Source organism: Spea bombifrons, chromosome 10 (genome assembly GCF_027358695.1).
Source record: "Spea bombifrons isolate aSpeBom1 chromosome 10, aSpeBom1.2.pri, whole genome shotgun sequence".
Taxonomy (NCBI): domain Eukaryota; kingdom Metazoa; phylum Chordata; class Amphibia; order Anura; family Pelobatidae; genus Spea; species Spea bombifrons.
This window is the reverse complement of record NC_071096.1, coordinates 4,970,958-4,987,177: the sequence shown is the minus strand read 5'-3', so window position 1 is coordinate 4,987,177 and position 16,220 is coordinate 4,970,958. Positions and strand designations below refer to the sequence as shown.

At 43.5% G+C, this 16,220-nt stretch overlaps 1 protein-coding gene across 2 annotated transcripts in view; it reads left to right on the top strand.

Moving 5' to 3' along the window:
* LDLRAD3 (low density lipoprotein receptor class A domain containing 3) overlaps positions 1-13,677 on the top strand; it is a 49,856-nt gene extending 36,179 nt beyond the window's left edge. For both annotated transcript variants that reach the window (XM_053449597.1, XM_053449596.1), the window contains 2 exons: positions 11,860-12,205; positions 12,837-13,677. In XM_053449597.1, coding sequence (XP_053305572.1) covers positions 11,860-12,205; positions 12,837-13,125 — 635 coding nt within the window. In that variant the 3' untranslated portion in view covers positions 13,126-13,677. The remainder of the gene's footprint in view (positions 1-11,859; positions 12,206-12,836) is intronic.
* Positions 13,678-16,220: the final 2,543 nt, after the last annotated feature.

Genomic DNA, 16,220 nt, shown 5'->3' with positions numbered 1-16,220 from the left:
AAACCCTTCCCAGAAATAATGATTTTAATCTCTGATTTTTCAGGGAATGCTTAATAGTCATGTGACATAAAAGCAGGCATTGATAGGCTGTTGCCATAGAGCGTTTTTTTTTTTTAACCGCAATTAAACCTTCAGAGGAAAGAAAATAAAAGAAATTCAAAAGTTGATTTATTTAACATGACAGAGAGTGCAATTAATGTTTTTGAACAGTATGTTTATATCCCCAAGAGTTAATATCCGAACGTATTTGGCTCTTAACTACTTCCTCTAAGTTACCGCCACCAAACTAATCGTCAGCTCCTTGTGGAAGAAGACGTCTTAGACTACAATAATTAAAAAGATACATTTTTTAGGTTTTTTTTATTTATTAGAATAAAATATTTATCTTCCTATAATGTTATTAAATATACAGTTAGCAATAAGTGGGGCTTATTTACTAAACGTTGCGTCGGAGGAGATTGGCAGGCAGATGTAATTGTATCTCATTGTATTAATTAGATATTATTAAAGGCTGACCCTCGTAAGAAGGGCCGGGTCACCCCACATCGTTAACAGGATTTAATTACACTTTCCCACATTCCGAATTCCATAATTTATCACTTGTGTATCGATTTTTGCGTATTTATTATAATTTCCGGCTCAGCCATCTCATCTGCCTCTGCCGAAGGAATAGCCGGGGCATCTCATGCAAATTTTCCTTCATTTCCCTTGACAGCCGTTTATGTAACTAAGTAAGTCATTTACAAGAAGAATGTATTTCATCTGCACGGTTTCATTTATAAAGCCATTCCCTGCTGTTTCTATACACATTATCGGGGCTTTTATGGCTGTAGAACCCTGCGATACCCTCATACCCAGCAAACACTCCGAGCTCCTAGAAAAGAGGGGCATCAGGGGAGGAAAAAAAAGCATGGGGCAAAAGAGAGGGGCATCAGAGGAAAAAAGAGGAATTTGGGCAACGCAGAAGGACTACTATTCTAAACAGAGACAGTTGGGCAGTATATACATGGGGATTAAGTGTACCCATCAGAAGGTATTACCGTATTTCCTCAATTATAAGACACATTTTTTTCCTGAAAAAATCACCTGAAAAACTACTTTCTCTTATAATCTAGGTCATCTTTTATTCAGAGCTCAGATACCCGGCACCGCCGACTTATCACTCACGCTCTCTCACTCTCTCATTCACGCTCTCATTCTCTCATTCACTCTCACGCTCTCTCCTAATGGCTTGCTACATTCCGTGTCCCTTTCTCCTTTCCCAAAGCCCCTCTTCTTCTCTTGCCTCTTCTTGTTCTTCGGTCATCCTTCTTTGTCTGCTTCTCCTCGGTATCAACTCCTTTATCCCAGGTACTGCCACAAAAGGGCGGAGACTCCGCGCACACCCTCTTCTCCCTGTGCTCTGATTGGAGGAACGGGGGAAAGGCTGCGCGCTGGGTCTCCGCCCTTTTGCTGAAGTACTCCAGGAGCCAAAACATTGGAGACGATTCACGGAAAGAGAGGTGCAGAAATATTTATTTATATATATATATATATATATATATATATTCTTATTTTTTATTAAGGGGGGGTCGTCTTATAATCCAGCAAATACAGTAATTTCCACATTTAAAATCACTGTTGCTCTGACGTTTGGGTCCGGCTATTGAATAGTCGCTTCTGATATACGCTTCTAAAGCTTTGGACAAGTAATAAGTGCAACGATTAATCCATTTCGTTTTAATGCGTCCAGATTGCAAACTGAACCTCGTAAAACAGAGTGATTGCGCCGTTTGTTCTGACCTCACAGAAGGGGGGAATCTGCCCAGCGGGGGGGCGAAAGCCGCAAGAATAACCCCCCCTCCGCCCCTCCGAGCCACCAGCCACCGACACAAATCTATCATTATCTGTTCCGCGGAGAAAGTGTTTAGATGTCTAAAGGGTTGCGTTTTCAGGCAGGGGGTATCAATAGCGTTTATGGCCCGAGCTGACACTATCTGAAATGAAGATGGAGCGCGCGGTTTTACGGCCGCATTGTACGGCGCGAGCTGTTCTGGCAATAGATATATTTCACTGTTTTTTTTCGGGGAGTAGCGGAAAACTCTGTAAGTGCATCGGCTGCTTACTGGCAACAAAAAGCCTCGATAAATGTGCTTTTTATGGCGGGGCAGGAGATCCGACAGACATTATCTCTGAGATTTTTTCACTTTGCTGTTTCTATATATTAGGAAGCAGCCGACCGTGCTGGAAGAAACGCGTACGTTACGGAGACCTGTCTGCTGCACTTCTGTCTTATTAATAAATTGCTCTGAAGATGCCCTGCTCTTCGGTCCAGTGAGTTATTTGAACAACTCAAACAGCAGAGATGATAGCTAACCCATAGCTGACAACAGTCCCAAATCTCCAGGGGCATTTCTTACCGGACAGTCGTGTGTCCAATGGTGCGTAAGATGAGGGGGCAAGAACGGGGATTGACTCCTTGGGATCTTCTGGATCTCTTCCTTTATAGAAGGTCTGCTTGCACCCTCTCCAATATCTCCTTGCTCATGCAGAGTCTTCTTATGTGAAACACTCCGCAGAGTCCCACGGTCCTGCCACCATCTAGCTCGATGGCCCATTAGCCTTCTTATACAGGTTAGCGTGCCATTATACTGCATGGGACATGGCTGCGAGCACGCATGATCCACGTACCTGTCTAGGAGACAAGCGGCCTCCTGTGAGCTTCCAGGACCTCAGAGGTCCGTTCTTCAGATGGAATTCAAGTGAACCGCGACTCGTTTAGTTGGAGCGGGGGCTTCCTAAAAAAAATAGTGTTACTGCCCCTTTAAGAACATCAGCCGCTAAACAGTTACTGCGGAATTTTGTCGAGTCAGATATTATTCGTAGCGCTAATGGTTAGTGCTGAAATGTTTTTGTTTTTCGTGCCTGGCCCCAATTAATACCGCCACCTGTGTTCAGTATTTTTTTTTTTTTTTTTGCGTTATTCCAATTATCACGCTTTTGATGGCCAATTTGCAGCGCGAATTAAGGCATGGCGAAGATCCCCCCCCCGGCTGGGAGCGTCCTCCGATCCGCGAACGCTCTGCGGATGTCCGAAATCATTTCTTACGGATCCGTCATAAAAGCCAAAGCCTGCTAAAAGTTTAATTAAACACAATTGCTTGCTCGGTCCTGCCTGCCTCATGCATATTCATCATAATTATACTCGGAGAAGAAAAAAAAAACCCACCAATAATTATGCCGCACTCAGACCTATCTTCGCATGCCCGGAATTTTCATATAACTGCCGGAGAAATTAATTGAAGTTGTTACATTTTGCATTATCTCTATCGAAGCTTACGGGAATTTCTTTTATTATTATTATTTTATTTATTTATTTATTTTAATTTAATATTTATTAATTTTTTATGTTTCCCCTCCATTGCTGCCTCTTTTCCCCGATGACTTGTTAACCCCGTAAGCATTAAGAGAAGATTAGAACACACAAAGCAAAGACTCTGACAATAACGGCAAGGAAGGGGTGTGCGTCTTCGGCGGTGGTCCTTAAATGGACAGATTTAACCAAATCCATGATTTTTTTTCTTATTATTTATTTGTTATTATTTATTTTTTTTGCTCTTTTTCACCGGCCTTTGTATTTAGCGGGCGGATGACTCTTTTGTCTTCTCTGGGCAGGATCCCTAAACGCGAGAGAATAGCATGCGCGGTTACAAAGTGCTGAGCTTGCGTTTCGCCGTGATCCTATTGTGCCGCGTGTATTGTGCGTTGGGATTAATACAAGCTCTGCCAGGATAGACAAATCACTCTGTTGCAGAATCCCGACGCTCACAAATTGCCGCCGGCATCCCAGAAGCAGATGACGGAGTCTCTTTAACTATTAACCCTTTCATTATTTCTCAGTTTTTACCATTTTTTTACAGTTAAGCATATCATATAAACCCGCGAAATGGCATTTAACCAGTACACATGCCCTAAAACCCGCCTTATATACGGGAGCATCCGTCTCAACTTCCTGTTCTTCATGATTATTCCTCCCCATTGTTATTAGCTCTCCCTATGGTGGGGGGAGAACAGAAAAACATCAACTTAAACGTGTTTTCCCACCCACTCCCACTGATCTTCTGCTTAAACAATGAATTTAATTACAAAAAAATGGAAGAAAAACTACGTAAGAAGGAAAGTATTCCTTTTTTACCTGCACTAAAAGCGTGAAGATGACAGTTCCGCCCCTCCCCCCCACCCAGGTGATGCTGTTCCTTAGAAATCATTCACGTTTCAAGATTTTTATGAATTATATTCACGGCATGATTTCAATTCCAAGGACTAATGGGCACAAAGAATAGGGAAGACGCGCATGTTTGCGCCGCAGAAGAAACAGGACGGAGACTGAGGTCTCGAGGAATTAAACTCCAACGAGAAGCGAAACACGCCTTCTATGTATTTTTACGTTATTTGGAATATTTTGAGTTAAAACGCCGAGCACAAATGGCTGCAAAATGTTTCCTATACGGCCGCGTCTTCGTAGGAGTCGAGGCTTCCGGATATCGGAGTTTCTTGGCTGCGGGGCTGTGATGGTTTTTGACTCCCCAGGTTACCATCACTGAGTAATTTCCTAAACCAAACAGGGTTTTCAGGGTTACCCCTGCTGGTTCTTTATAATGAGCTCCTGCAGGTGTAATCAGGGCCTGGATACCTTTCATTAACTATCCAGTCCCTCGGGAACATTACTAACGAGAAGCCATCTTGGTCTCCTCCATAGGTAGTAGTCTATACTGGAATGTCCTTACGTTCTCCGTCGTAGTCAAGGCTCAAGCCGAGCGCGTGAATATTTACTTTGAATTGTTTTAATGGAAGCCGTTAATGCGCTCCTTTATCCTCCTTCGAGTGCCGTTGGCAGCCATTCCGCTCTCTGTGTACCCGAGCGTCATTATATTTTTCTTCCGTGTCCCTTGCAAGTCCCACTTCCAGCGCGACTGCCGACGGGTTTTATCTTCGACGCCAGGAGATTTCTGGCTGCCCCCCGCTGCTCTCCTCATTGAAGTCGGCATGGGCTCTTTCTCTCTTCAACGCTAACTAGTTACAGGTTTGCTACAAAATATCAGCGTTTAGGAATCTTTCTCCTCAACGCGATGAAACGATTTTCCCTTCTCGGCGAAAATCTATCATTTTATCCAAAATGTGTAGACGTGAAATTACTTACTTTGGAGTAAATCAGAGTACTTCACGAGTCCCTTTAAGGCAGACCCTTCACCTAAAAGAATATATAAAAGACGAGTCTGCCGGTAATCGCAAAGTAGGAAAGAATTTTATCTAACAATTATAATCTTTAATATTCAATATTTCAATATTTATCGCTAAACCAAATATCTCTATTGTAGGAATGTATTTTAAGTTGCACCAATTTATGTCTTGAGTACTGCCATGTTTAAAGTTGGATTGGAGCCGTCCGGGGGAATTGTTTTCCTTCTGCACTCGATCTTAAAAGCACTTCCTGTTCAGCGGGTAGCTCTTCTGTACAACAGGAAGTGCCGTGTGCGTACGAAAATGCCATCCCCCTAAAAAGAATGCAATTTGATACGTTCAGCGGACTCTATAGTACTATAACTCGGAAAATGTCCAGAACATTACGATGTCCTCTTTAAATAAATATAAAATAAATAATAATAAATAAATAAAATATACTTCATTATCCTGCCGTCAGCCCCGTTTAGTTGTGACATCCATTGAACATTTATTTGGTAATTTTAGTTGTGTTTTTTTTATGGAATTCTGGACAATTTTCATTCCGGGGTAGATGACGCGTAGCCGTTTATTTGTGTAACCCACAAGCACTGGGATTTAATAGTAAATGGCATCATAAAAGCAACATTTTTATTGGGTAATAGGAATCACAGCGCTTTAATCTTCTTAATCGCTCGTCCTCCATGTTCTGTGCCAAAGGAAGAGTTTAATGAAATCAGACCTTTTTTTTTTTACTTTAGCAACCAGGAAAGTGTTATTTTTGTTAAAAAATAAATAAAAAAAACCTCCAGGCTCCAGGCATGGAGCGTCGGCGAAGCTGAATTGGCTGATTCAAATCTGGGATGTTGATGAATGGAATTCAATTACTGGCGTTATCTAGAAAATATTACTGTTTTTTTTCATTTCTCAAGGCAAATAAAAAAAAACCCCAGCGCCGCGATCCACCGAGCAGCCTCACCTCACATTCCTAGATTTTGTGCCGTAGAATAATATTTAATTTCCAGCGGAGCATTATCGCCTTATTACATCTTCAATTAATTAAACGCAGCAAAGTTAGAAACGTATCCAAACGCCTCCCCTGGAATCGGATTCAAATTCTACATTTTGATTTGTAGGCATTGCCTGGCGCTGGCGGATATCTGATCACTGTAAGAATTCTGAAATGCTTTGCTGCTGCTGCTGCGAATAATGCCTCGGCCCTTGTGTGATGATTTACCCAACGCAGCGTAGTGCCAACAGCGGGCGGCATTACGCTTCAACTAAAATCACGCTGCCTCGCAGTAAACAGTAGAGTGCCTGAGTCTTAACCACTAAGCCGAACGCTAAGAAAGTCACCCAAAATATCACATGGCAGCCTCCAGATCTGCAAATAAAAGGGGGTTTATCAGAATAACCCTGGGGGGTCATTACTCCGTATTCAGTAATAACTGAATACGGGGAGTTATGTTTGGGGGGTTATTACTGTATACAGTGCTGGGGGGGTTATTACTGTATACAGTGCTGGGGGTTATATTACTGTATACAGCGCTGGGGATTATATTACTGTATACAGCGCTGGGGGTTATATTACTGTATACAGTGCTGGGGATTATATTACTGTATACAGTGCTGGGGGTTATATTACTGTATACAGCGCTGGGGGTTATATTACTGTATACAGTGCTGGGGGGTTATATTACTGTATACAGCGCTGGGGGTTATATTACTGTATACAGTGCTGGGGGTTATATTACTGTATACAGCGCTGGGGGGTTATATTACTGTATACAGCGCTGGGAGTTATATTACTGTATACAGTGCTGGGAGTTATATTACTGTATACAGCGCTGGGGTTATATTACTGTATACAGTGCTGGGTGTTATATTACTGTATACAGCGCTGGGGGTTATATTACTGTATACAGCGCTGGGGGTTATATTACTGTATACAGCGCTGGGGTTATATTACTGTATACAGCGCTGGGGGTTATATTACTGTATACAGGGCTGGGGGTTATATTACTGTATACAGCGCTGGGGGTTATATTACTGTAAACAGCGCTGGGGGTTATATTACTGTATACAGCGCTGGGGGTTATATTACTGTATACAGCGCTGGGGGGTTATATTACTGTATATAGCGCTGGGGGTTATATTACTGTATACAGCGCTGGGGGTTATATTACTGTATACAGTGCTGGGGGGTTATATTACTGTATACAGCGCTGGGGTTATATTACTGTATACAGCACTGGGGGTTATATTACTGTATACAGCGCTGGGGGTTATATTACTGTATACAGCGCTGGGGGGTTATATTACTGTATACAGCGCTGGGGGGTTATATTACTGTATACAGCACTGGGGGTTATATTACTGTATACAGTGCTGGGGGGTTATATTACTGTATACAGCGCTGGGGGTTATATTACTGTATACAGCGCTGGGGGGTATATTACTGTATACAGCGCTGGGGGTTATATTACTATATACAGTGCTGGGGGGGGTTATTACCATGCAATAAATCAGAAAAATATCTCAGAGTAAACTATGGGTCTTCCTTTTATAATTGCCATATATTAACCATTGCTACGCCACACAGTAGGTTTTTTGTGGGAACGCATCGCGGGTCCTTGGGTTTTTTAAAAAGCAAAAAGCATGTTTTATAACAAATATATACCATTCCTTCGGTGTTATTTCCATTTGCAATAAATCGCTCCCGCTGGTTTCCTCTGCGTATCCGTTTAAGATCCCGGTGTATCGTCGCTGTGTGGCGTTTCCAGCAGATTTTAATCAGATCTCGTGTACGGCGAACAGATGGACTTTCTAACATGACAGTGGAGAAACATGCGCGGCGTGCTGCTTACAAGGTCACATCCCTCTCTCTGTATGGATACAAACTGATCGTGATATCCGCTGACAGGCGAAGATGGCCGACCACACGAATTACTACCATAAGCCATAAGGGCAAGCTGGGATGAACTAGTCTTGTATATGAAGTCGTTGCCTCCAAAGGATCGATCCAAACGTCCAGTAATAAACTCCGTGTCACCCCTTTGTATCTCTGCCGCCGTGTTATTTAAAGGGACCCCCAGCCACCTGTAATGCATAACGCTGCTGAGTGGTCCCTTTAAATTTCCGTGGTGCCCCCCCGGCAAATAGATTCTGCAGAATTGCCCCATAAGCCCCTTCCCTGCCCCCCCCAGCTGTGATACACTTACCACCTGCCAGCATTCAGAGCTCTCTGGGGAAGGTCTAATGAGACTCCTCAAGTGCATGCGCAGAAACCTCTCTCATTGATTGCAATAGGAAAATGAGCAGGGCTCTACCATCATTTTTTGGTAAAGTTACAGGCCGGTGATGCCAAACCCCAAACTGCATCGTGTCTAATCTCAGTGCAGATAGCTATGTATTGATTAATATCGTGCGGCTAACGGTCCGGGATTTGTGATTTAAACCACCGGCGTGCGAGGGGTTAATTCTCTTTGTCTGAACGCCCGGAGCTTGATTCGGAATATCCATCGGCCGTTGCGGAGAGAGCCGCTGTCCTGTTGGCTTTCTGCAGATTGTATGGATTAGACCGGCAGATGTCCGCAGAGATCCGGAACTCTGATCTGACACTTACCGTTTAGCAGAGCATTTAAATTTCCTTCGCCACCCCGAAAATAAAATCACACCTCGGCTAAAGCAGACTTACCAGACCCAAGAAGGGCAGTAGGCATATAATAATTATTAGTATTTTAAAATATTTTGGTGCAGAACCTCGACATTCTCTCATTTACATCGACGTCATCAGCCAGAATCATCTATCCTGTGTATGTTAAGGGTTAATGTGACCCTGCGAAGAACAGTTATTATTAGAAGAAGAAGAATTGCATTTTATTTACACAATTTTAATCTATAAACTAATTTTCCTGCTGTTTCTATACACATTATTGGGGCTTTTAGGGCTGTAGAACCCTGCGATACCCTCATACCCAGCAAACATTCTGACCTCCTAGAACATAGGGGCATCGGGGGAAGAAAGAGCGGCATCGGGGGAGGAAAGAGAGACATTGGGGAGGAAAGAGGGGCATTGGGGGAGGAAAGAGGGGCATCAGGGATTTGGGGGCTCTGGAATGTAAATACATGTCACAAGTCTTCCTTACATTAAAAGTCATTTTCCAGCGTGATTTTTTTTATCACCTCCTTCTACCTCAGCGCCGGCTCAGGGCAAACTCGAAGGGCAGCGAGCGGCTGGCCGGGGTGACGGAGACGTTGCCCTGCACTCTGTTCAGCCTCCGTCTTCTGAATTTACACGGATTCTGAAAACGTTATCACCTCCGAAACCGAGAATCTCACAGATGTGGTGTTGCTGTATTGTTCCGATACCGCGATTAAGGAATAATTCAGCTCTTCGGATAAAGAATAAAGTAAGGACATCTTAAGACAGGCAGCGACCCATCCGCTGGGCACGGCGAATGCAATATTACCTGCAAGCAGCAAAATAAATATATTTAAAATGATACAAAGAAGGCAACATTCCCTGGACACAGTTTGCATGGCATTGGGCAAAGATGGGGCAACCACCCCAAACATCCACATCACACCTCCATTAAAATAACCCCAGAGTACTCACTTCTGATCATGTCCCTTTAAATCTGTATTTCAATCAGTTGGCTCTCTATGAACCCCATAGAATCTCTACGATTGACTGTTGATCCAAGATTTTTATTTCAGTAGCCATCAAAACCCTCTCCAGTTTTAAATGGGTTGCATCTGGTACCTATAGAGGCAAAAAGTATAAACCGTCCAAGGGATAGAGACAGATTGCACAAAGACGAAAGTCCTAATAATAATTACAGTAATAATAACAATAATTGACCTTAATAAGTGAATTTGAAGAGTGGATTAGCAAACTGTGTTATTTTGTATCAACCATTCCATGTGTGAATAAAGATATATATAGAATATGAGCTGTTGGTATATTTTTACACCTTTTGTTAGCAATGTGCCATTGTTCAGTTTCTTATATATTTTAGTCGCAATAAAAAAAAAACGTGTTATATAGCGACCCATCAATCCTAGCTTAATCGACCCTCGTAGGGTAATAATATTCTTCTGACCCAGTAAAAATGGACATATCCGCTGAAATACATGGACCCATAAGCCTTAATAATGAGGGCTCAAGGGCTAGCGGCTTACTCAGATGACTCCATGGGTTCCCAAAGGAAAATCTTGAACCCCAAGATTTAACGCAAGTTGCCCACCTCATCCATAACCTTATAGAAGGAACCGATATTCTTTTAATGCGTTTGTAAAGGAGATACGTCGGGGAGCTTAGAAGGTCAACAAAAGGTGTCTTCTATCTTATTGTGATGGATCCTCCCGGGGATCGTTAAAGCATCTGATCTTTAGAAGCAAAATAATAAAGACAATAATTAAAAATAAATAAAAGAGGAAAATTGCTACAATGTTTCAAGTCAACGAGCCCAAGAGCAGATAAGTCCCAGCGTTCCCCTGTCAGTGGCCAAAGAGACGAGGTCCGACCACGTCTTCCACTTCGCATCAATGTAACGATATCTCAGCCCCACTTATCTGCTTTACCGTAAGATTACTTCCATTTCGGTTTCATTTTATTGCTTTGGAAATTTGGGATTAGAAGTCTGACTTCATCATGTCGGCGAAATGTCACCGTGTCACCGAGCAGATGGCGCCGCGTCCTCCGAGAGAGATTCCGAGCAGCGTTTTAAGTGACTGTCACGTCTTCCGCCGAGGAGTAAAAGTGGACAAATGGAAACAAACGCTGCTGTCGCCTTTTGTAGCCAAATGTAAAAGAAGATTTTCTTAGCATGTGCAATACTCTTAAGACTTCGAACGACTCGGTAGGCATTTCCCAACAATGGCGCGGTGCGTAGCTATCGTCTCCAGGCAATGCGCTGGATCGTCTGTGGTTTCTTCGTTTACGTTTGTCCTCCAAAACACTGTATATGTCTGTAACACAAGACGTACTTTGATTCTTCTTACAATTAAAGCGATTCCTGCTTTTCTGGCATTTATACCTGAAATACACACTCTGTCTTGGTGTTAGCGTGTGTGTGCGTGTGTGTGTGTGTGTGTGTACACATATTTGATTCTGGCTAATAGGTATCCGAGATCAAAAGTTTAAACTTGTTTTATAAGCTAAGGGAGGCAGGTAACGATTATTCGGTGTCCTCGTATGTAAATGTCACAGCATAAAATTCTGGGGGAATCTGCGTACAAGCGCGCTTTCTTTTCCGCAGCTCGTGACCTTAATTCAGCGCCTGGCAGACTGCCTTATAACAGATTCACTGTCATGAGTCAGAAACGCAGCCAAACTCTGGGGGATCCTTTAATAGATCAAAATCACGGATTCTGTTAAAGCTGTTTTTCTCATCTTTTTTTTTTCTTTTCTGTGAATCCTGACCCCGTGTCCTTAACATATTCTCTATTATGGGGAGTTTAGACAGTAATACACCCCTTAGGGGACAGCTCTATGGAAGAATAGACATCAAAGCTCCATTTGTGTCTTTCCTGGTGTGGATGGATACAAATAAAATGACTAAACTTATTCTTAGTGTTGTTTAATGCTTTGGCACCACTCGATGTCCACGTCCATCAAGTATAAGTACATTGTATTTGTCCTTTATCTCTTCGCAGAAGCAGGTAGCGAACAGAAGTACGTGTCATCGGAGAACCAGCTACTCTATTACCCCAGCATTACCTATACCATCATCGGCAGCTCGGTCATCTTCGTGCTGGTGGTAGGACTGCTGGCTCTAGTCCTTCACCATCAGAGAAAGCGCACCAATCTGATGAGCCTCCCTGTGCACCGGCTCCAGCATCCTCTGCTCCTCTCCAGGCTGGTGGTGTTGGACCATCCTCATCAATGTCGCGTTACCTACAACGTCAACAATGAGATCCCGTACATGCCTAACGAGGGCTTCCAGCAGCCAGTGAACATTGAATCTCCTCCTTCGTATAGTGAAGCAGTGCAGGAAAACAGGTGAGTGAGTGTGTTTGTGTTTGTGTCTGGGTTGGAGGAGGTTGCACAACATAGACTCACAAATAGTACACAAACTACCCGTCTGTTATCATCAAGATTGGAAATGGTGAAGTAGGGCACCTACGAGCGATTCAAGTACTGAGGTTTGATAGAGTAGCTTTTTTAGATTTATTTGAAACGGGCAGAAGCAAGGTGATGATTTTCAGAAGAGGTGACACCAGGTTGACATCCTTGTTGCCTATAAGACAACGTGGTATGGTGTTCCCATCAGACCCCTGTGAGGAACCGGGGAAAGTGTACCTGAATAAAACTTTGTAACAGCCCAAAATCAAGGGCTGGTTTCTTAAAGGTGTGTAAGCTATGAGAGAGCCTGATGTAGAGATAGAGGGTTTCAAAGGACTGGAGCAGCCTGAGATAAATGTTGGACTCATCTGCCTGATATGAAGGGTTTTCTCCCTGCTAGACACAAAGATGGAAGGTTAGGGGGTCATCAGACTCACCGTTCTCTCCTGGCAAGCTGGGCCAAGATAGGGATAGGGCTTGAGCCTACAACAGGTCTAGTCAGCGGCAACACATAAAGACTGGGGGGATATGACACGTCACAATAACACAAACATATATCTTTTTCCAGTTCCCGTCCACCATGGTTTTCACTGCCACCGCCTCCTTACCCCTCGGACACGGAAACTCCAAGCCAAACCGAGCTACCGCCCTATCGCTCCCGGTCCGTCAGCGTCTCAAGCATGGACAACTCTCTGGTAACACCATCCAGCACAGGAGGCTCCATCAGCCCCGCACAACACTTACAAACTGCCCCGCTGCAAGGTGATTCCCAACCTGCCACGGAACTGGAGCCCTTGGCTACTCACACTCACAACGAAACAGATGGTCCATCGAGCCATTGCCTGAATGTAGACTGAGCACGATACGGATCAGGGTTTGGTCCCGTGGGTTTGATACTTGCAGAAAAGTACTTATATTTTTTATAGATTCCAGAGGTATATTTTTGTAGGAATGTTCTTGACTCTTGTTTTCGTTTCCATTGGTTTCCCACACTTTGTCTCTTTTTACTCACTCGCAAGATAACTTATGTTTCCAGAACATATTTATATTTGCTCTGATAAGATTGAGACTCGTGGAGGAGAGAAAGTCTAAACGATCAACCGTTGGTCTCCAACCGGGGTCACTGTTTGATAAACGAAGCACTGAGAAATGATTCATAACAGTTGAGGTTTTCTCTGCGAATATTTACATCACCTGACGATGGGAACCTCCCAAATCAAAATGATAAAGTCAGACATAAGCTAGCTGAAGAGAAGCGCGCCCCGGATCATGTTAGGGGACAATAATCTTTAGAAAACTATGTAGCTCCCAAGTTTTTTTGTATTGGGTGGGATTGCAGTCTTCTGATATATACAGTTTTTATATAGCCAGTAAAACCTGCTTTGGGCAGTTCCTTTCCAGTCGTAGAAGAGACGAGTTGTTCTATTTATCGCTATTATTTATTATGAAGATGAGAACAAAAGAAGTTCTAATTGTGATGACGATGACCCAAGCAGTTACATTCTTACGCGTTCTCAACGTCTCCCGTATAGTTGTCTCTTGGCCGGACTGCTGCCCCCGTCTCTCACCGTTTCGATAATCTTCACGTTAAATGTCAGAAGATTGTGGATATCGGGAGAAAAGGCAGAGAAGACCAAACACCGTTTTGAAAGCTCGGTTACAGTTTCCCTTCGATATTCAGGATTTGTACAAAATGCGTTTTGACCTGTAAATATTCATAGCGCGGCAGTGTTTGCGGGAAATGGAGTTTAATGTATCTTTATATGTATGGAGAAGGGAGCTGATGGAATGAAGTCTGGAGAAGAAGCACACGCTGTAAGCCTAGAGCTGGGATAGACGACCTCCGCTGGTCGGCTTTCTGTGGACATGGTTTCCCGTAGGGATTCTCGTCAGCCTCAGGAGCTTTGAGTTCCAAATGTCATCTGTTCCTGGTAACAGTCCTTTTACCGTATACAGCCTTTAACCGAATGATCGGCGACTGCTGGGTCTTCTACCAACCATCAGAGAAACGAAAGAACGTGACGTCCACCCGAACACCCAGTGCCTTCTCTCTCGCTCTGATGGTCTATGGAAGCCCATGTCTTATAGCCCTTCATGTTCTCATGCGGTTGTTACAATGTATCTTTGCACCGACAGCCCAGTTAGGCTCCAGCAGTGAGTTCTGGGGTAAAGTGAGACAGGCCGGCGATTGTGATGTGTGTTATATTTGTGTGTTGTTGTCTAGCGTATATTAAGGTAAGATGCCTTTATTTATCTACCTGTCTTATTTTGCGTATTGTGTCCTTTTAAGTCAACTGTTCAAACGTAACGGAAGATAATCTTCTGAAGTGGACTCAGAGCTCCAGAGTAGAAAACCAACACCTGCGGGCACTTTGGAGACTCGAGATTTATGCAAGCCGTGATATTGTTAATACGTTTCCAATAATCAATTGTGTGAATTCTGTTACTTATTACAGGTTAAACTGTGATACTTTACTTTTTGGGTTAAGTTTGTGTGTTTGTTGCTTCTGGACACCAAGAATGATTCCGATTCTCTGAAATGATCCTCCGGGGGCTTCTTGTTAAACTTCGTACTCCATAGTCCCTTGCGGCTGACAGAGAAAGACAACGTACAACATAGTGCCTTGACCCAAGACAACGCTCGCAAGGTGAGAATGGAATGATCAATCACATTGTACGGATCAAGGCAGACGTCTTGTCTTCACAATCCAATTACATGATGGAAGACCTTCCTCGAGATCCAGGAACCACATTCACGAAATAATATTATAAAATAAAGACTGATGTAGAACAAGTCGTTTTATTATCTCTTTGATTACGCATTTCTTATGGAGGGGGACTCAAAAAGTTCAGCTCGACTTGTGAGTTGTTAACTCAATGCACTAAGCCAACTTTAAGGCAGCTCGGTTATTTCAACTGAACACTGATCAAGACAAGGTGGGTTTTGGATCAAGAATATAATTGGCAGATCTCTAATTATATAACATGTAACCAATACCCTGACAGCCAATCAATCCAAAGGCAGCAAAGAGTGACACCTCCGCCCCCCCCCCGAGACATCGCTGTCCTTGGAGCGTCTAACAAATCCTAAAATGTTACCTTTCCCTCGGCTCCATAATAAAAGTTTTTTGTATGTATCCATCTCCCAGCGCCCTGCCTTTCCTCTGGAAACCAAGTTCGGCTCACACCCTGCTAAACTCGGAAGACCCGTCTATGGTGAGAAGAGATTAATGACCGGCGTTGGGATTATTCTTGGATGAGTTAATTGCCTCTAATTGTTCCGACTTTATGTTCACGCGACCCTGCGTTCTGGAACATGTTACTGTCAGCCAGGGAACATGTGTCACGTTAAACATCATCCCCTAACTAGGTTTAACCCTCTGCATGTCAGATGTCAAGAGTGCCTTGGTTACCCCTCTATCATTCTTCATGTTTAAAGAGACACTCCAGCCATCATCCTTTTAAATTTTCATGGAATCCCCCATATGCAGTTACCCCGGCTAGGTCCAGTGCAGGAGATGTTTTTTTAACACATCTCCTGCCGCGGGATATACTTACCGCCAGTCAGCGGTTTATGGAGACCATGGTGCACATGCGCAGAAAGCGGTCTCGTTTACTTTTAAAAGTAAAACCGCTCTTGGTTGCTTCACTGTAGCCAGACTCATGGTGATACGTTTAGTGTTTTCAGCATTCGGCTGGTTCTGTAAGGGTTAACCAGCCTATTGTGTAAACCTTTTCATTCCCTTCAGACATCGTGATTAATAACGGCTCAGCGTTCGGAAAATTACCATAAGCCAACACTGTGCTCGGTATTGTGGAATCTGGTACCAAAGAGTTTCTTTACAGCGGCCGATTGTGTGGAAGTCTTCCATTTCCGTTGAACAATGTCCCCTGAATACATCCCGCGCATGAGCCCAGAAACTGTATCCGTGGAAACGATTAAAAATCCAGC